Source organism: Rhineura floridana, chromosome 9 (genome assembly GCF_030035675.1).
Source record: "Rhineura floridana isolate rRhiFlo1 chromosome 9, rRhiFlo1.hap2, whole genome shotgun sequence".
In the NCBI taxonomy this organism is placed as follows: domain Eukaryota; kingdom Metazoa; phylum Chordata; class Lepidosauria; order Squamata; family Rhineuridae; genus Rhineura; species Rhineura floridana.
In genome coordinates, this window is record NC_084488.1 from 35,793,031 (window position 1) to 35,814,009 (window position 20,979).

The window sequence follows — 20,979 nt, forward strand, 5'->3', positions numbered from 1 at the left end:
TGTGTAAGAAAACATTTTTGAAGCCTTTATTTACAAAAGCTTTTAAAAACAAATAACCTCTTATGCAAATGTCTGCTATTTTTCTTTAAAAAGGACCATCCAGTTACATCATTGTAACTTAATGAGGAAAAAAGGCAAACAGGTTAAAGTACATGGTAAACAGATCACTTTGCTGAACATTAAGATTTACTCTGATTTTCAGTGTAGGTAACACACACAAAATGCTGCCACAGGCACTCCATCGTTTCAGGCTGGGGTTTAGTTATTCAATACCAAATAAAGTCTTCCTGCACAACTGCTTTGTATGAGCATGCTCTGCATGGTTAAGAAAGTACTTTGTGGTCCTTTAATAAAACAATGTATTCATAAAATATATTGCTAAGATAAGAGTCAAAAAATAAGCTAGCCTTACAAGCCTCAGGTAACTTTATTACATACATACAGATTTGTTGTTTTACAACAAATGCCTTTTGTAGCAGCTACGAAAAGGACACACCTTTTTATTTACATCATTATCAAGTTGACTTCAAATCTTTGGATCTCATCCTTATATGGACCTGTGTTCATCTATTCAAGTAGAAAATAAATAAGGTTTTAAAATACAAAGTATTTTTAGGGCATAGCTTGTTGGATGGAATAGGAGTAAAAAACTGGATCTACAATGAATGTGTGCTGTTAAATCTAACTACAGTTTCCATGCTTTCAATTATGCCATTCAGCCACAAAAGCAAAAAAAAGGACACAGTTGTCCCTGACAGCTGTAACACTTGTTATACAGGAGGCAATCTATAAGGAACGTCTCCAAAACACACCCCATTGAATTGAACAGAGCACAGATTAGGCACCAGGCAAGTGCTTCTCAATTCAGGGTAGTACACAGAGATTTCCCATGGCACAACTGAGTTATTTTCATCACAGAGCAGTGTGAAACTGGCAAGTCAATTATAAGCTGATGTGTGCAGGACACACTTGGAAGACTCAACACCAGTTTAGAGATAAGAGCAGCTGCTAAGATTTCAGTAGTTTTGAACCGATTATGTCATGAATGTTTTTTTTCCTAATGAATTTGAAACATGGGGTATACAACCATGAGGTTGCTATCTTGGCGGATAAACATTTCGTCTAAGCCAGGAAAGGGGGCAGAATTTCAGATAAAACAGAGGATCTGACTCAGAGTCACTCTTCTAAAGTGCAAATGTGATGGTCCACAATCTTGAATAGCTAAAACTCCTGTGCACTGCGATAAAGAAACGGGAAAATTAGTTACAGTCAGTGCTAGTTCTGTTTGGGGAAATGCAAAGAGAGATAATAAACCAATACTAAGACCAATTAAAGTTTACCAGAAATTTCATTACCATTTTAGCTTTCTTCTATCTGCCACACTGCTCCTACATGTGTTTACGTACAGATTGGCGAGGTACAAGGCCACATTTAACCCAGATATGCCTACACATTAAGGTCAAAAAACTGGGATAGGAACAGTCAGGTTTAGTACATACAAAGGCAGAAAACGAAGTGTGCTGAGGGGAAAAGAACACCTTATTGTCCAAGGGATTCAACCAGAGATAAAACCTATGTACAAGCATGTGGAGCTCAGAAAAAGTGGGTTTCCATTTCATGTCAAGATTGCTTGTTGGCTTCTTCTTCATATGCATTTCCTGTCCCATTCTGTACATACGATGAACCAGAACCAAGACCATACAGGTGACCGCAGTACTTTGCATCATCGATGTGATCTTCGAAGAACATCTGAAGAAAATTTAAAGCACAAGTCAGTATACTGCACACCACAGGGAGAAAAGTCAGAAAGCTGAGTGGCAGAGTATGTCTTGCTACGTAAGGACATTCTAGACTCTGCTCTACTTAAAACAAACTTTGGCCTCACATACTTTTCTTAGATTTTCATACATTCAAATCAATCAGACCATGAGGGCATACTGCTACCCATATCACATTTATTGGGAAGGACCGTAGCACAATGGTAGAGTACCTGCTTTGCATGTAGAAGACCCCAGGTTCAATCCCTGGCATCTTCAGGTAGGGCTGAGACAGACTTCCGTCTGAAACCCTGGAGAGCCACTGCCACTCAGCATTGATGGTACTGAGGTAGATAGACCAATGGTCTGACTCAGTATAAGGCATCTTCCTTTGGGAAATGGGAGGGATATGAAGCTGTGATCTGTCTTTTGGACAAACGCATACACAAACTGGCACTGAGGGCAGGCTTCAGAGGATAATTTGCACACATGACAAATGTTCCTGCCTCATAGAAAAGCCGCCTCACACTTTAAATTAAAAACCTAATTCTAAGGTTAGCTTCACTGGGCACAACCCAGTGGCAATTAAAATGAAAATTACTTTTATCCAAAGGCCTTGTGCAGGAAAACCCAAACCACCTACCTCTCGCATTTTGAAGAAGGCCATGCCTGTTAGTAGAGAATCAGATCCTGCTTGATGCTGTGGTCCTATCCTCTCCAACTCTAACTGCTCGGCAACTTCTTGCAATCCACCCTGAAAGAGAATATGGCTGCACAATTAGATGATGTTAAGGAATGACATCAGGTCACAGAACAGTAGGTAAAGAATTAGTTTCCACCCCACTTGTTTATATAATAGTTTCTGAGCAGAGAAATGCATAATGAGCACACAATTGAAAAGCCATACATTTTTTTGTAGTTCTACGATTCAACCCACTAGAAATAAAACTGAACAATACAAATCTTTAAAAGTGCTACATAGCCCATGTCAGAACCAAGGATTATTAGTGAGATTTTCCCCCCATTGTGGCTATCATGTGTGCGCGCGCTGGGGGAAAGGGAGATGTGGGTTGAATATGCAGCACTACGAGTCTAGGAGTGCCAAATTATCAACACTAAATAGCAACCACCTGAGGGAGACAGTTGTCCATTTGTATAATGCAGGCCCTGCACAGAGATCTCTAGTGATCCGCCTGGTCAAGGCATTAGCAGTCTTTTCAGGACTAGAAGTGAAGCATACAGGCTGTAACAGAACTACTCAGGATTAGGAAAATCTAAAGAATAAAATGCAAAGACCTACACCTAGGCAAAAACTTTAGTGGGATGTAGGTCTTGCTCTTAAAATCCTTATCACTTAAGCTCAAGACAATAGGGCCCCACTCTAACATTCCAGACCCTGCTGTAAAGCAGAACTCATTGAATAGAATGACTCACAATGCCAGAAAACTGCCGTAAAAGCGGAACAAGTGCCGTATGAGTGGGACTTTAGTCTAATTGCATCTAATTGAGACCGCTGTATTGGCGGAACGCTGTAAAGCGAAGCATCATAAAGCAGGGCCCCACTGTATTTTATTTTTTCATATTCAAAACATTTAAGAATCAAGGAAATGACTGTTTTGGAAATTAAAATTTCTCAAATTTTGCATTTAGAAAATTTTAGGCAAAGGCTCATAATAATTCAATTAATACAGGATCTACGAACAGAAATTTTTTATTAAAACAAATGCATCCGGGATCCCAGATAAGCTAAATCCTCCCCCATCCTCCATTTTCCCAATGATACCATGCATGCTTCAAGCCATACAGGCTTGAGCACTACTCCTTACATACACAATATATGGTCCAATGTACTCAGTCAAACCCTATTATCAAAACAGTTATGAGCCCAAACTACATTGAAAAGCAGGACACACATAAGATCTAATGTGGGGATAGGGAGCATTGCTGGACTACAATTCCCATGATCCCAAATTATTGGTCATCCTGGCTTGAGCTTGTGATAGCTGGAGTCCAGCAACATCTGGGGTGAGTGGCACAGATTCCCCAATCTTCTAGAAGGATAGTGCAATACCTTAGTGAATACACAGAATAAAAGTCTAGAAAATCACAGAACACTGAAAAGGTAAACACGCACAAACGTTGCTCAGGCTGTTATGTAAGATTTCTACTTAAACATTAGTAAGATTTACTCTAGGTGCTCTTGATACCATGTTCAAAGCCTACATTTAGACTGACCATCTTCCTAGTCACACTGCCAGGTGAATTTGAGGAGTTTCTGCTTCCTCCTATGCTAACCTGTACCTCATTTCGATTTAGCTTACTACTGAACTATTGAACTCATAAGGAATTTAAAATTGTAAAGCCAGCTGTTGATTACAAAAAAATTAAAAGTTGCCTCAAGTCTGTGTTAGATAATCAGAAGAAAAAATATCATTACAGATTTGAAGCTGGAATTTAGAACAAGTAATAGAGGGTAGAAAAGAAGGACATGATATAGCAGGATCTTTTATTGTGGAAACATTCAGAAAACTTTAAAAAGGAGTGTGAAATTTAGTAAGGCAGGCAAAATCCCCACAAAGTAACAAGCTTTTCAACAGTAGCATAGTGGCAAATTCAGAAGTGCAGGGTCCCTTCATGATAGTCACAGCTACACCACACACACCCTTTTGCTGCTGGGTTGAGAATGAGATCCTTGTTAATACCTTCTCCCACAACAACAGAAGTTCCTAAGAGTCAATAAGCATGAAAGGGGAAAGTGTTAGCTACTGAGAAGAGTCTTCTCAATGGCAAACTCACCTCCTTTCATTCTGATTGGCTTTAATCAGCAGGAAAGGACAAGGAGGCATGTCAGAAGAATCTCCTTAGTGGCTAAAACTCCCCTTTCATGCTGTTTGGCTCACAAGGTGCTGGGGACATAGGGACCCTATGCTTCCAAAAAGGTAAGGAGTCTAAGACCCCCTTAGACCCCAGATGACTACACTCCTGCACTTCAAACTCTTTCACAGTCTTTGGATAGGATCATGGACCAGACCAGTCAGGACACTGAAATGCCCTTGGCAAGCACTTGCATAGCTCCTGGTTTTACATAAGCTTGCCCCTCTCCTTTTAAGTGCACCTTCATTCCCACACAGCCATGAAGCTCACTGGGTGACCTTGGGCCAGTCACTGCCTCTCAGCCTCAGAGGAAGGCAATGGCAAACCACCTCTGAATACCGCTTACCATGAAAACCCTATTCACAGGGTCGCCATGAATCGGGATTGACTTGAAGGCAGTCCATTTCCATTTTTTCCCCACTCACCTTATACACTTTTCACCAATTTCCAGCAGAAGGGTTGGGGAAGAAACTCTCCCCTCTAAAAAAAGGGGGGAGCAGTAGGTAGAGTAAGATGAACATGTAATTGGGATGGGGGGAGAGGAAGACATCAAACCTAGATGCACACTGTGATGTGGTACGCTAGAGAGAAACCAAGACTATGACAGCTTGGAGCAAACTGCCCAATTTTGTCATGGGGCAGTTTTTAAGGAAGACCCAAAAAGTAACAGCAAGAAAATTCATTTTTTCCTGTTTGTTTTTTTTAAAATCAGACTATGGGAGCTTTAATCTTTGCTTCAAGATTCTAGCAATGTTTATCTCTCCCCTGCAAATGAACTGAGTTGCCTGTTCCACCAGTTGTATTATCCTCCAAAGAAATTCAAAAGACAGCAGGAGATAACAGAATTTATTCAAACAGCCAAGCAGTAATTTATTTTTCAACAAGTAACTAGAACAGCATATCCACTGGCAAATAGGACAGTTTGACTGAGCAATTATAGATGTTTGCACTTGTGCAGGGAAGATCCACATTTTGACATTTGTATTTTTTTTTAAAAAAAAAGTTTAGTAACAATGAAAATGAAGTTGCCTGGTCATACAATTTAGATGGTGGGCAACGTTCAACTCATGCAAAACTGGAAATTTTGTTCCTCTGGTATGCACAACCATCTTTTTCTTAGAGATTAACTTCATTCAATGAGCATAATTCTTTAGGAGGTACATTCATCAGTAAGGCAGGAATTCTCACCAACCAAAAAGTCTTCAGCCTTATCAGTCATCAGGATTTTCAGCATCTGCGTTCTCTTAGTAAAAAATCTGTAATATTGACTCTGTGAGAGCAATTCATAATCTTGACTGCAGCACAAACTGCTAACCATAATTTTCATTACTGGTTCACCTTCAACATCATAATTGGGGGTAATCTTGTTACCCTTCAAACAGAATTGAGCCATAGTGCAGATCAGCTTCCAGTTATCTTTGGCTTAAGCCCTTCTTGCTTTTCTTCATAATACTAAGCTATCCCTTTCCTTGGGGTCAATGCTGCATCTTTAATTTCAGTACCAGTCTGTGTTGCAGAGGGCTTTTCTTATGCTTGTTACCACCACAGGAGCAGTAATTATCCACTTTGCTGTTCTTCCTTTCATGCCTCCAATTCCAACGTGCATTTGTCCTCCAGTCCAACATGCGTCTCCAAATGTTATGCCTAACAGAACAAGCCAGTTAGTAGCCCAACTGGCATCTGAGCAGAGAAGCAGTTTTAAAAAAACCTTCCTCTATTTCTTGACATGCTCAGCTGCCTCTGACCACATGCAGTTAACTTGTTTCAGGAATTATTCACCTATTAAACCTTGTCACTAAGTTGCTGTCAGAAATCAAATCCAGGTCACACAGGAGTATTAAACAGAGTTACGAGCTGGCAATAAGCCTCTAGGTGACTGTAGTACCTTTATAGGTTCCAACAGCTGCTAGAGTTACTCATCGAGGACCCTCTTCCCAGTCCTCTCTCAGTGGAGATACCCACTCACCTTCCAGGAGCACCCAGCTTCTTCAAACAGGAATGAAGGAACAAAAGGCAGCTAGTTTGCTGCAAGATTTTTATTCCTCTCTGGTGCTACCAAAGGACAAGCCTAGCTATCAAGGCAGCAACAACAAGAGTAGGCTAGAAGGAGACTCTCCACTGATAGCTGCTACAGTCAAAGCCTTCTCATCACTCTTTTACATTCCAGCGTGGATTAGTCTTGTGCCACTGCATCTTCCCTATCTCAAGCTTTGAAAACAGCAGCACCTCAGTGGACTTCGACTACAATTAAGGGAGACAATTGGGCATATCCCAGGGTATATGCACAAGGCAAGACCTTTGGCACACAGGTTCTCTGCAGAGCACAGAAGCTTGTTATGCAGCACCAAGGGCTGCAAACTGGAACACAGTCTGAGTAGCATGTATACCATTCAAAGAACATCCACACTCAAACAGGATGATGTTATCATGGGAAGGTGTCAATTTTAATTGTATGGTCCAACCTCTATTTTGACCTTCCACTGTTATGTTCCCCCACCACCCAATATCAAGTATACTAGATTGCAGGTAGCCAATGTGGGGCCCTCCAGATGTGTTGAACTACAACTCCCATCATCCCCACCCAGCATGGCCAATAGTCAAGGATGGTGAAGCTGTAGTCCAACAAATCTGGAGGGCACCATGTTGGCTAGCCCTGTGCTGACTAAGAACTAGTTCTCACCAAGATAGAAAACCCAGTCTGGGCAGCATATTACTTCAGACTCCAACCTGAGGCTCACATGACTGAATGTCCCTTTATATTAAAAAGATCCCTAGGATAGTCTAGAATCCTTCTCCAGGACATCTAGGGTTTACTGAAAAATGTTCAGTAGTTTCTCTGTAAGAACTAGGTCTAACTGTAAATGTTTACAGCCACTACTTTAATGGTAGAAGACAAAAACTTGCTTGTACATTCTTCACTCATAAAAAACACTATTCCAGAAAATGCTGTCTGATCTTGTACAAAGCATTAGGCCATATTTACCTTAAGATTTTTGCAACTCTTCATAAGGTACTTCACATCATAAATGACAGGGAAAAACAATCTCAGAATCTCAAAGAAGTCCAGTTCTTCTTCAGGTAAATTGGAATTTGTCAAGATCTTGATCAGATAGCCAAAGTCATAGCCACTGAAAAGAGAAACAAAACAAAACACCGAAGGTTAGACAGGTAATCTATCCAGAAATTCTTCTCTTTCAAATAAAAACCGCAAGCCCAAAAAGCATTTCCATATGCATTCTCTCCAACATGGAAAATGCATTATAATTCTAACAGACTCTCATTACACAAGTGAAATTGCCCCCATTGTGAGCCTCTTGTTCACATGGGGAACCCATGGCTCCATGGAGCTCTGATCAGAATATATTTCTCAAGATCAGATTTCTGATCTGAATAGATATCTCGAAATGATGGATAGGTTGTATCCATCATTAGTCATACTCAGATTAGATCCATTGAAATTAATGGACATGACTAACTTAGGTCCATTAACTTCAATTATTCTACTCTGAGTCAAGCTTAGCTGGATACAACCAGTAGAAATCTGTCTAACATGGTTTCAGGATTATGGTTTAGAATACAAAGAAAACACTTTGCTTACTCTTGCCTTATGAGCCTAGTATTTCACCTATGCATTTTAAGTTGGTTTTCATTCTGTTTTCTCCTACAGAGCTTCCTAACTGCCTAATGAGCAATTCACATTGTGAATGTACTGCAAAAGTTGTTGTACTAGACCATTACTGGAATGTGATACTAATATAATCACATTATAAATGACAATGCCTCTAGTTAAAAAGAATGACCTCAATGGATGACTGAAGAAACTCTTAAAATGGTTAAAGAGAGACGGAAAGCAAAAGCAAAAGGAAATAGAAAAATGGTCAGAACCCTAAATGCAACAATACAGCGACTAGTATGTAAGGACAAAGAGAACTATTACAATAGTTATTGTATAGAAATAGAAGAGGACAAGTAGAACAAGAGCCCTATTCCAAAAGATTAGAGAAATGAAAGGGAAATTTAAACCAAGAATAGGGATGTTGAATAATAAACGGGAACATACTGACTGACCGAAATGAAATAAAAGGAAGATGGAAGCAACACACTGAAGAACTCTATAAAAAAAGATGCCAGGATGACAGATTCAATCATGAAGGAACCGTATGATGAAGAACCAGAAATTTTAGAATGTGAGGTGAAAGCTGCTTTTAAATACTTGGAAGAAACAAATCACTAGGAACAGATGGCATACCAATAAAGTTACTACAAGCTACTGAGACCGAATCTGTCCAAATTTTGACAAAAATTTGTCATGACAGATGCTCTTGGAGGTCACCGATTCACAGGGTCGCCATAAGTCGTAATCGACTTGAAGGTACATAACAGCAACAACAAGACTTATTTCCAGCTAAGACTCTTTTAGAGTCTGTGGGATGCTAACAGCAGATTGATACTATGAAAAGAACGGTTAAGGGTAAAGCAAATTAACTTGTAAAAACAATAGTTGCATGATAAAACTGTTTGAAAGAGAGTGGAGACCTTTTATACAATATTGGAATGCAAGACAAAATAAGGTAGTATGTAATCTTTCCCTATCCTTGTAATTGTCTTTTTCGAGTTTCTTTTAATAAAGTTCAGCAATAAGGTTCAGTTTTTATTTTTATAAATTAGAGGAAATTTTAAACATCTCTGTATTCAAGCACTGTGACGCAGTTCAAACGCAATGCCAAGCCATGGTTTGCCACAAAACCAAACCTAGAAAGAGCTCCCAGTGTGTGCACTCCCTCTACGTACTTAAAATATTCAGTTACTTCCTGGGACAAACCATTGTTTGCCATTATATTTGAACTCTCAAACTACAGTTTGTGCCTGGGTTCCAGAATCAGACTTGCAAACCACAAATGCTTATCAGCAAACACAACTGATGTGCAATTTTCTTCTATATAACAGATTCACTCACAACTTTCAAAATGCAATGTACAGTATACATTTTGAACTGTCAAACAATGCCTGGCAATATTTACAGATTTGATTCACAACAAACTCTGGTGCCCAAAGTTATTAACAGAGGAAGATTTCCCATGCCACAGTACACCTCACTAAGTGTATTTTATTTGTTTCAACCAGAGGCTAGAACAAGCGAATAGTAGTTATATTTCAATAAGCAGATACAGTATGTTGTATCTTTGTATAGTAGGGCCCCGCTTTTCGGCGTTCCACTAATACGGCGGCTTTCAATTAGAGTAAGGCCCCACTCATATGGCGCTTGTTCCGCTTTTAAGGCATTTTTCGGGTGCCGGGCACCATTTTATTGATGGAGTTCCACTTTTAGGCGGGTTTCACTTTTAGGCGGGGGTCTGGAACGTAACCCGCCATATGAGTAGGGTCCTACTGTATACAACACATTTCCTGTTAACTAAATAAAATCAGGGGTTGATCTTCAACATGAAAAGTGAAGGCAAGGTCAAAAGAGTTGAGGAAAGATAAACCCATGCTATGCGGTTTCTTAGCCATATAATTCCCACTACAATTCTCTGTCAATCCCCAAAATGACTCTCCCAAAATCCACTCCTCCAATGTAGCACAAGAAGCTGCTATAAGAACAGAAAATTCAGAGACCACCAGAACATACGTCGAACCATTGGGCACACACACCTATGTGGCTATTTGGATCCTGGCCAAAAACTTCTACATACTCATAATCGTGTGTATTTCTAAAATCATATCCCTACAACTAATACACATACACTGCTAAACATTTTCAAGGAACAGAATTACTCAATTTTAAGACAAAGGCATTACTGAAAAGCAAGGATAGCTATTCCTGAGAAGTGAGGATATTTATTCAATCTATTTCAGAAATTCCATTCAAGCAAGACTATTTTTATTTACAGGTCTCTCCATTTATACTGATTATGAATGGCTGCTTAAACAAGATAAAGCAATGGGAGGTATCCAATGAAGTAGTTCTGTTACAACATTGTTTTCCATGTGCACAACAAAAGTTCCCTTCACTCTTCTCGTGCACCCTCCCCATATCTGTTCAAGAGGGTTAGGGGATACCCCAGAACAAATCTGGGAGTGCACAGAGGAAGGGGAAGTTCTATTACACAGCCAGAAGTCCTTAGCTAATGGAACGACTTCACTGGATACCACCCAATGTAATTATGTGCAACAGACAGTTATAGTTAAGACTATGACTTACAACATGAGTTTGCAATGACATATCCTGCTTAAGGAGTTCACCATATTTCTCCTTTTGAAAAAAAATACATCAAATGTATATTTCACAGTGGTGATATTGTGGACATGATGAGATTAGTTAAATTTAGTTGTCTCTCTTAAAGAGCTGATGAGCAATATGCTTAAGAGACTTCCTAAGACAGCTTTAAGAAATACTGCTTTTAGATGTACTGAGCAACTAAACCTACTGCTGCTCCCTGTCTATAGGTCAGAGTATGAAATGAAAATTTAAACCTAAGTCCCACTACAATAGGTAATATCAGTCAGAACAGATCCATAGAAATCAATGAACTTAAGTTACTTAAAACCATTGATTGCAGTGGGTCTACTCTGAACTAGGCAAACAAATAGTGAACAACCTTAGGTCTACATCCACAGTCAAATAATATCTTACAGGACAAAACCTGTGGATTTATATTCTATAACTGACCACTTGTCTTCCATAATAGCTTTTATGTTGATGCATTTATTTTCTTGAAGCATTACAGTACTTTAGAAGTATTACCAAGTCTTCCAAAAATTCAGATACAGCTGTCTCATCTGATATACTGACCCAGTTTATTGTTACATTCCCCATTTTTCCTAACCCTCTGCTCTTTTGTAAATTTTTACTATTGTTTCTTGTGTCCCTTGCACTGTTACTCCCATTATTTTTGTAGTTACTAATAGTGAACCCACCAGCTTCCTAGGATCCCTTTGTACATGTCTCAGATCATATCAAGCCCAAATTATATTTACTTGGAAATAAATCCCTCTAGTTTAAAAACAGACTTATTTCCAAGTATGCATATTGCAGCCCAGTATAGACAGGATTGCAGCCCAAGGCTGCAAACCTATGCACACAAGTATGCCCCATTGAATACAATGGGAGTTACTGAATTGACATGCATAGATTGCACTGTTATAAACTACCTGCAAAGCTAATGTTAAGAACACCTCCTGTGATTTCTCTGATGGTATTTAATACAGCCTTCCAACCATCTTATACAATACAATTTTACATTGCTAACACGCACATATCAAGCTAGCATCTCTGGTTTTATAAAACCAACACCTGACAGAAGGGTAACTATGTTATCTTAGTTTTTGAATAACGCACTAAATTAAGATCTTGGAAAGTTTTCCTTAACTGCTACATTCAATAAAGCAGGCCTTTTAAATAATATATATCTGTTTCATTCTGTGAATCATATTCCCTTTGCTTTATACTGCTATCAGAATATGATAAAATGAGATGTTTTTCATGTTCACAGTCAGTAAGAAAACTGAGTGTTGAAAACTAGTCTGATTTCAAATCATCTTGCACTTTCTAGGCCAAAGGGCCAACTAGGTTCCTTTTTTGCATACTCTGAAAGAAATCTAGTGAGATAGTCCTGCATCTGATCACTTACTTCACTGTATGCCCAAAACTTTCAAAAATGTAGATAATAAAATCTAGTCAGATTTACCTTGTCCCAAACAACAGAACTGCTGAATATCCTTAGAACATCAAAATCTGGATGATACAGAAACAAAGCTAAGAACCCTGTTGCACTCATGCCAACAGATTTGTAATCATCCCAAATATTGAAATACTGCACGTTAAAGTAGGTTCTCTTTAATATTCAATCTGTCTTTTTTCCTTCGTCAATGCTCCAACTGAATTACTATCCAACATCTCCCATTATTGACTCAGAGCATGATGTTTTGTACACCATGTCACTGTCAGCCCACTATTATAACCTTTTTGTTTCATTATGTTTTTCTTACCACATGAACTTGTTTGCTCTATTACAGCTACAATCCTAAAGCACACTTACTATGGACTGAGCGCCAACTCAGTTTAACATCTGAGAGATCATACTTGAGATTGCACTGCTCATGATGTTCAGTTTTGTATCTGACACCATACTGAAGGAGAGAAACAAATGTAGGTAATATTTTCATTTTTATCAACACAAGTTTTTCCATTCAGGCTATCTTCACTTTGACCACATGGCCTGAAGGTTTACATAGAAATACAACAGGCGTGATTAAAAATACATAGTGTAACTCAGTAAAACTAGAATTTTGAATTATTAAAAACTGTTAATATTTTTACTAAGTGATCCTATCTTGGCCTAAGCACCTGATATGAACCGCTCACACTGTCACTGCACTCTAGTATTTAGAGCAATACTCCCATCAGTGCATCTGTCAAATCAACGCAAAACCTTTTGGATGCCTTCTATTTGCCACTTCCAAAGCCTGGTTGCACACTTGAGGAAGCATTTCTCACTGCCTGCTTGAGATATTTGACCAAAGGCAACTCGCTTTCATCATCATTTCTATAAACTAATCCTCATTCACAGAAAACGGTTGGTCTATTGACAGAATCTCTCATGTAACATTTCAATAGTTGCAGAAAAAGGTAAACTGTACAACAGCAACTAGAACTAATCAGATTTTTAATGGGACAGAAGTTGGAACAGCCTGGAAAAGTGGCCCTTTCGGTTTTACTCAACTAAATCATATGTAGAGTAGTCATGACTAAGTCCATTGATCTCAATGGGTCTGAGTATTACTTAGTTGGATACAACCCTTTAAAACTAACTGCAGATTTCTAACATTACCAACACAGTAACTGAACTCCAAATATTGTTAACATTTCTCCACCAACTGCTTGACCCAACTACAATAGGTGTAATTTTAAAATCTGGTGAATAATTTATTCTAATTACACAAAGCAGAACCGAAACTTAGCTAATGGCCTCTTCCCCCACTGAAGGTATTAAAAACAAGTTCTTAAGCACCTAGGGTACAATGTACCTAGAACAGCTGCTACAACCTCTTCATTTCAAAAGGGTTAAGTAACTGGACCACTCAAGCCTGCTGAAGAAATTCAATGAGCCTATGCATCAGCACTAGCATCATACCCATAGCTAGCCTTAAAACAAGATGGCCTATTTCAAGTAAGATATTTTGCTAGCAGCTATCCCCGGAAAACTCTCCAGCATGTATGCATACCAGAACTAATCTTTAGTAAGAAACTTTGCACACAACCACTTGACATGTGTTCTTTCAAAACCATTAGCGCACTTTGTGGAGTAGGCCACAATGTAAACATTCCTACTTGTTTTCAGTCCCAGTTGTACAACGGCAGCAGCAGCACTTGGTGCAGTGTGCCAGAATGCTCAGCAGCAGCGGAGGGGGGGGGAATTCCCCAACTGATGCAATTGACTCAAATCATTAGTGCACTAACAGACAGCTAGCCCCAAATCCAAATCCTTCATAAGTTGATTGTGGCCATTTTATTTAACCAATCCTTCCACACACACCCCTGCTAGGAGGGGAGAAGAAGCCAAAAGGCTAGTATATCGGAACCAGATAAAATAATCCATGCAACAACCAAATTAAAAGTTTAATTTTTCCAATAGTTGGCATTACAATTAAAATAGAAGGGTCATTTTTTCCCTACCAGCATTATCAAAGAGTCTTCAGAGCTGTATTGAATTTGGATTTTCCAACGATGTTAATCAACTAATTCCAGTTTTCATTTACCTGCTAAGCGTACACAAAGGGCAGAGATATGTGGCTGTCCTTCCTCTGACCTGGGAAACTGTCAAAGCAAAATAGAAAAATACAGTGCTCCCTCTTTACAAGGCTGACACTTTAATGCCTCATTTTAAGATACAAATTATTAGTTTCCAGTTGGAGCCAAAGCAGAAACTTGAGATACAACTTTAAAGCAGCAAAGCCTTTACAACAAAATAACATTGCTACATCCAGAACTCATCCATCCCTGACGTTCCAGCTTAACTAACGGGCAATTATTCTGTATTACGGATTCAGGAAACGGTTGATTATCAACAACTCAAATGGTAATGGTTTATGTTGCATTTACCTATGAAATGAAAGCCACTTGACTCCTTCACATAGCACTACACCTGATGTCATAAGAAGTTCAGCGAAGTACTGAGTCTCAATTCCTTCTTCCTCATGTTTTTTGAACTGAATTCCAGATGTTGTTAGTAGCTCTATGGAATCCTGGGCATACATATCCTCTCTAGGAGAAACATTATGGAAAAAGACTCACTTAAAATACAGAAGTCTTGATATAATGTTTTAAACCAAAATCCAGTGCAAACTGCACATTAAATAATTTTTTCATTCATCAGTGAAGAAACAATCTCTCCAGTTATCAGGGTGTACAGCTTCATCCTATGACTGTGTTCGTATGTCAGGGCATTCAAGTATGGTTAATGGTTAATCAAGAACATGAAGATGGCTCCTCTGTCAATCCTCACCTAGAGCATGTGGGAGCAATAAACTACAACCTCTGGCTTTAATGTTATATCCAAACAAATCACAATGTGAAGCAAAGATTAGTTCTTGCCTTCCTGATCATGGTTTGAGCAAAACAAACCACGACCCCTGGTTTGGGTGTAACACTCAGCCAGGGATCATGGGTTGTTGCTCCTGCTTACCCTATGAGAGGACCAAAGCAGGAACAGATCTTTGAATTCATTGTAAGCCAATAACTATGGATTACTATGACATGCAAACAGGGCCTTTGTGTGTCTACTCAGAAGTAAATCCAAAGGAGTCCTATGGGACTTACTCCCTAGTAAGCGCCTACAAGACTAACCTAAGTTCATGGTTCCTACTCTAACAGAGTTAGGACACATCTGATATACTCAGAATACTCAGCAAATTATGGGGGAAAAGTCTTACACAACACTGTTATTTACTTTTTTATATAAAAAAACACTTAATAAAAGTATCTTAAGCAGTTTTCATAAAAACAACAGAAATAAAAATATTCAATAAAACTTCTTATAAACTGGGCAAAAATGAGGTAAACTGCAACTGTGTATCATAAAAGTGAGCAGCGTGCAAAACTCGGGTAAGCATGAAGAGGCTTTAATGGTTATTACTGCCTCTGCCTCACAAATTCCCCAAGGGAAGGCATTCTGGAGGATGGGTGCTATCACTGAGAAGGCTCAGTTGTCACCAAGTGACAATGTGCTAGTCATGGTATGACTGGCAGCATCTCCTCAGAAAATCTTAAAGATTAATTTAGCCTACTGCGGGAGGCTGATATACTGTATCTGTATTTGCTTTCTAGGGACTATGTACCGTGAAATCAGCAGAATGATTTCAGTGTTTACCTCAGGTTTATTTCTCTAGGCCGAATAGCTTGCATCAATGACACATCCTGAAAGCTTTGTTATCAGTTTGAGAGACAATTCCTATCTCAGAAGTCAAGCCATCTGTTCATTCCCAACTTGGAAGAGGGCTAGCTTATTACATTGTTTGCCTAAAGACTAAAGCTGCAATTCTGTGCACACAATGAACTCAGTGGAATTTAACTTTGAGTAAACATACACTGCATTGGGCTGTCTGCTTGCTATCTTAAGTATACCTGCTTGGAAGCCAATCCCAATGAAGCCAATGGGAAGTTTCCAAGGAAACACATGCTGAGGGTTGGGGTGCAAGACTGGCATCCCAAGTACACTGACCTACAAATGTCTACTATAAGCCTACAAACTTCTACTATAATCAGTCATCAGCATCTCCATAGCACAGGTCAATATACAAAGTAGTAGTTAGATGAATTCAAGAACAATTCTTGAGTTCACTTCAGCTCCAAGTAGCGTCTACAATATTTTATAAAGAAAAAGCTTCACATTACCAAACACAGGTTTGCAAACTATTATCTTTTTAATAAAAAGGACTGATGTAAGTTGGCACCATTACAGAAGCCACTTCCAAGGAAGCAAGCTCCATGTCAGTAAAATAGACTTATTTCCAATAAAGCAAGTTAAAAAGCCCAATTCTATGCTCTGCACAACATTTAGAGGTAGTGGGCAGAACTCTCACTCACACAAAGACATATGAATCCCCTTGATTCTAGCACTTGTTCTGCTCTCTCCGTTTATTGCCATCAGCTCTGCTACTTCACAGAGGAGCCACTGCACACAGGCTTTTTGAGACAGACACTCTGTTTGGGCCCAAACTAACATATATAGAGTGTTCCTAGGCTGGCTAAGAATACAACAAACATGTTTCTCCTTGCATCCAAAAGATAGTGGGAGAGAGCTTTCAAACTGTGTCCTGACTGCATTGCAAAGGCTGCCATTGAAGCTCAAGTGTCTCCTTGTATTGCAACAACTCCAGAAGGTCTCTAGACCAGATCTGGGAACCACTGGCTACCTAGCATGAACCCAGCTGAATTCAAAACCTGTCAGCAGTAGCTTTTTGAAGGAAACCAGGATGCCAATAGTTGGCAATATCCTCTTGTATGAGCCTCCTGTGAGATTACTCCAGTTGAAAAAGTAGGCACACATATTGAAACATGGCTATTGCAACTTACTTAATGCTTCCAGCAATTTTTTTTAAAAAATGAATAAAGCAAACAGTCAACTGAGATAAAAATGAGAACAAGCCATGTTAATTTACCTTTAAAATATTGATCACTCTTCCTACAGTGGTGTAAAATCAGAGAAAAACTAAAATTGGTATCAATCCTTCAAAATTCTAAAAACTAACTTTTATTACACTAAAAGTTGAAATACACTTACACAGCCACAGTTTGAAACTTACGTTAAATTAAATTTAAAATTAAATTGCCACGTTGAAGTTCCTGGAGGGTATTCGCCTTGTTCATTCATGAACGTCAACCCTAATTGAATTATCTTTAGTAAGTCTACATTACAGCGGAGTAGTTGATACTGATAGTCTGCATTACTTCTGAATTCTCCAATAGGCCGTGCAACTACACCTGGAAACTCTGTGTCCTGAAAAATGAAAGCACAAATACCAAAGGCAAAATATAAGGTACTATTAAGGAGAGCATTACATTGTTTGATTAGATGCTGCAGAGAGCCTTAAATGCCTTCCTGACAACAAGGGCCAGGCGTCGGAACACACACTAGTTTGCAATTAATCCCAGTCCTGTGGTTCCCCAGCAAAATAGTCCAATATTGTAACCAATTAGGATTAGGAGCCGGGGCTTTTTGTTTTCATGGCTTTGAATTAACACTCATGTTTTGCAGTTGCAACATTGTATAAGCTAGCACATGGAGGTAAGGGATGGTCTTGTCAACATAGATATGACTGTACTTAGACTTGCTCCTCCAAATTATGTCCCAGGCATGCTTTGTTTTCACTCATATTGGACTCACACAAGGCCCTACATCAGGGAGGGGGAACCTGTGGCCCTCCAGATGCTGCTGGACTCCCATAATCCCTGACCACTGGCTATGCTGTCTGAGGCTCAAGGGAGTTGGAGTCCAGTATCTGGAGGGACACAGGTTCCTCCCTGGCTTATACTGTGCTAATACAGGGAAGGTGCAAGGGTTCCTTCACAACTGCTCCTAGCAAACCTTTGCACCACAAAAGAGTATTAAGATACATAACTTTTTGCATGAATATAGAACTAATTACAATATATAAAATGGACATCCATCCAAATATAAATCCAACCCAAATTTTTCTATGCTTGTGTAGAAATAGCATACTAGGAAACTCATATTTAGTACAAAGAAAATGCAATTTGTTTTCTGAAATTATTCAGCCAAGAACAATTTACAATGTGGGTATAAGTACATGAAAAAAATTAACATAACATACTTCACTGCTAACAAGATTATTCATTTTCCCAGGAACTGTGCCAGCTCTCCAGCAAATGTTTAGACAACATCTCAACTCTGCTTAGTTTAGCAGCCAGCCTCAAAATCCATGATCTGTAGCTGGCTTATAAGGAAACTTATCAAAGCTTATTTTAAGCCAGGACTACTGGTTCAAACTTAACGCTAAGCCAGGTTTCAGTAGAAGTGAAACTAAAATCTGCTGATGTCTTCTTCACAGCTGTGTGGGAAGAGAACGGGATACACAAGCCCAACATACTACTGATGATCATCCAGTATTTTCCAAGTACTGTTACAAGAACCAATCTTCTATTGATAAAGCAATTTTCTATAAACTTGTCCATTCCTCCTATCACCATGCATCATCCTGAGTTCTAATCTTATGAGAATATGAAAAATCTCAGTCTGTGAAGGGGAGGACGTGTTCCCAAACCCAACCCAGCAGCCCCCAGGTATAGTGCTGGCATGGGATGAAACCACATCAGCCACCTGTTCCACATGGTCTCCTAATTTTAAATGGTATCAGTATAGGATAAGACTGAACCAAACACAACCAGCAACCACACTGTAAAGGTAACATAAGCATTGGTCCTTACTTGGAAATAAGTTTCACTGATTATTTGGTTTGTTTCCAACTAAATATCTGAGATTGTAGTCTTCTGTTATTCTTGAATAACTAAATTATCTTCTCTACATCTTTCCCTTCCAAACAATTTTCAAAGACTAGTTCCAGCCTAAAAGAAGCTCACAAATATCCCAACATCATACCATGGCAACATAGTTAAACTTCCAAATAACTTGACGAATTTTCTTCATCTCTTCATCCAGGTTGCAAGCCCAAACTTCACAAATTCTTTGGCTGTGATCTACTGTAGCTGCTGGCATAGTTGGGAGTTTAGATACCAGGCATCAAAAAGATATACTTGACCAAATGTCCGTTTCATAAAATAGGTTTTAGTTATGTACCTAAAGGAAGAAGAAAAGGAAAAGTTATTCCAAATTTCCAAGCAGAACAAAATTCATCTATTTCAAGACTATGAAAAATGAAGGTGAAAATTCAGACATCTTTTTTTTTAAAAAAATGGTGAGTTTATTGGTCTTGTTCATAGGTACTAAATCAAAGAAGTTTATGTCAGCTCTTCCAGAGATGCACTGATTCACAAATCATCAGAAGGCAAAGTATTATCTCAGGCAAAGAGACAATAAGTAGTTATTACATAGATGTCAACCCAAGGTTGCAAACCTATATACACTTAGCATGAACACAGCGGGACTTATTTGCCAGTTAGTTTTTTCCAGGCCCAATTCAACATGCTCACATTAGTGTTTAAAGCCCTAAATGACTTAGGCCCCAAATACCTGAAAGACTGTCTCATTCCCTACAAACCCTCTGAGGCGTTAATCGGCAGAGAGGGCCCTCTTGGTAGTTCCACCACTCTCAGAAGTTCTGGAGATGGTGGTATGGAGAGGACACTATCTGTGGCAGCCCCTAAGTTGTGGTATTCCCTCCCTACAGAGGCGAGTTTGGCACCTTCATTATGTAGTTCTTGTCATACACTGAAGACAATTTCAGGCCCCATTCCAATTATCTTGAATGTAATATGTTAATTGTTTTTAGTACTGCATTTTAACACTGTTGTAACCCCTTCTCCCGGGTCCTTACGGCAAACAGCAGGTTAAAAAATATAAATAATAATAATAATACTTCTGAGTAGACATGCTATTATTTAACATAGGACTGCATAATGCAGCCAATGTTATATGAACATTGGTCCAATTAGACCATACAACTCAAGGTTATAAACTCTGTATATGGCAGGCAAACCAGCAATGTTAAATGAGTGTTTTTTTCAATCCAACTTTTTACAAATTTAGGTTTTATCAAAAGGCTTACTTGGAAATGGTTTCTGTCAAGCAAAGAACTGACTTAGAGATCAACATTGTTCATTCTTCCAGCAGAAACCTAAGCATAAGCACAGCACAATCCTATGCATGTTGCCTTTGAAATAAGCCCACTGTGTTCAGTGGCATGTATAACCAGGTACACATGCACATGAGTATAGTGTTAGTATGAATGGTCATTTATTTCAATGGGACTTGCTTCCAAGTCTGGATGCTTAGGATGGCATTATTTAATAATTGAGATTTAATTAACAATACCACTTTGTTCCACTGATTTGAAAGGTCTTAGTTAAGACAAGCTCACATAACTGATTGTCGTGGATAGTAACAAAAAAGGCTGCTGTATATGCCAGGCATCAACACAAAATAAAATGTGATTGTGTTAGTAGGTCAAGAGACACCCAGGTAAATAAGTGCTTCATGTCCTGCTGCCAAAAGGAAGGCTCATTTCCTGGGTGTGACAGATGAAAATTACAGGAACAGCAGCTAGATAATGTATACCTTCTCCTATCACAAATTTCTGGAACCCACAGAAGCATAAAGAGAGTGATACAAACAGAGGGGAGGGGAAGACAGAGAGCATTAACAGGCAGTAG

The 20,979-nt window shown here is 39.0% G+C and overlaps 2 protein-coding genes across 7 annotated transcripts in view; one reads left to right on the forward strand and one right to left on the reverse strand.

The window, feature by feature from the left end:
• Positions 1–9,202, forward strand: part of ZDHHC2 (zinc finger DHHC-type palmitoyltransferase 2) — a 63,572-nt gene extending 54,370 nt beyond the window's left edge. The window contains exon 13 of the mRNA XM_061584189.1: positions 8,299–9,202. The gene's annotated coding sequence lies outside the window, so the exon portion shown is untranslated. The remainder of the gene's footprint in view (positions 1–8,298) is intronic.
• CNOT7 (CCR4-NOT transcription complex subunit 7) overlaps positions 1–20,979 on the reverse strand; it is a 23,540-nt gene continuing 2,561 nt past the window's right edge. For 4 of the 6 annotated variants that reach the window (XM_061584194.1, XM_061584195.1, XM_061584191.1 and 1 more), the window contains 6 exons: positions 19,250–19,447; positions 17,436–17,629; positions 14,734–14,895; positions 7,615–7,759; positions 2,401–2,511; positions 1–1,749 (listed from right to left, as the gene is read on the reverse strand). In XM_061584194.1, the coding sequence (XP_061440178.1) occupies positions 1,621–1,749; positions 2,401–2,511; positions 7,615–7,759; positions 14,734–14,895; positions 17,436–17,629; positions 19,250–19,366 (858 nt within the window). In that variant the 5' untranslated portion in view covers positions 19,367–19,447 and the 3' untranslated portion in view covers positions 1–1,620. Of the gene's footprint in view, positions 1,750–2,400; positions 2,512–7,614; positions 7,760–14,733; positions 14,896–17,435; positions 17,630–19,077; positions 19,194–19,249; positions 19,448–20,375; positions 20,445–20,979 lie in introns of those variants that run through there. The other 2 variants (XM_061584193.1, XM_061584197.1) reach the window with 2 other exon arrangements.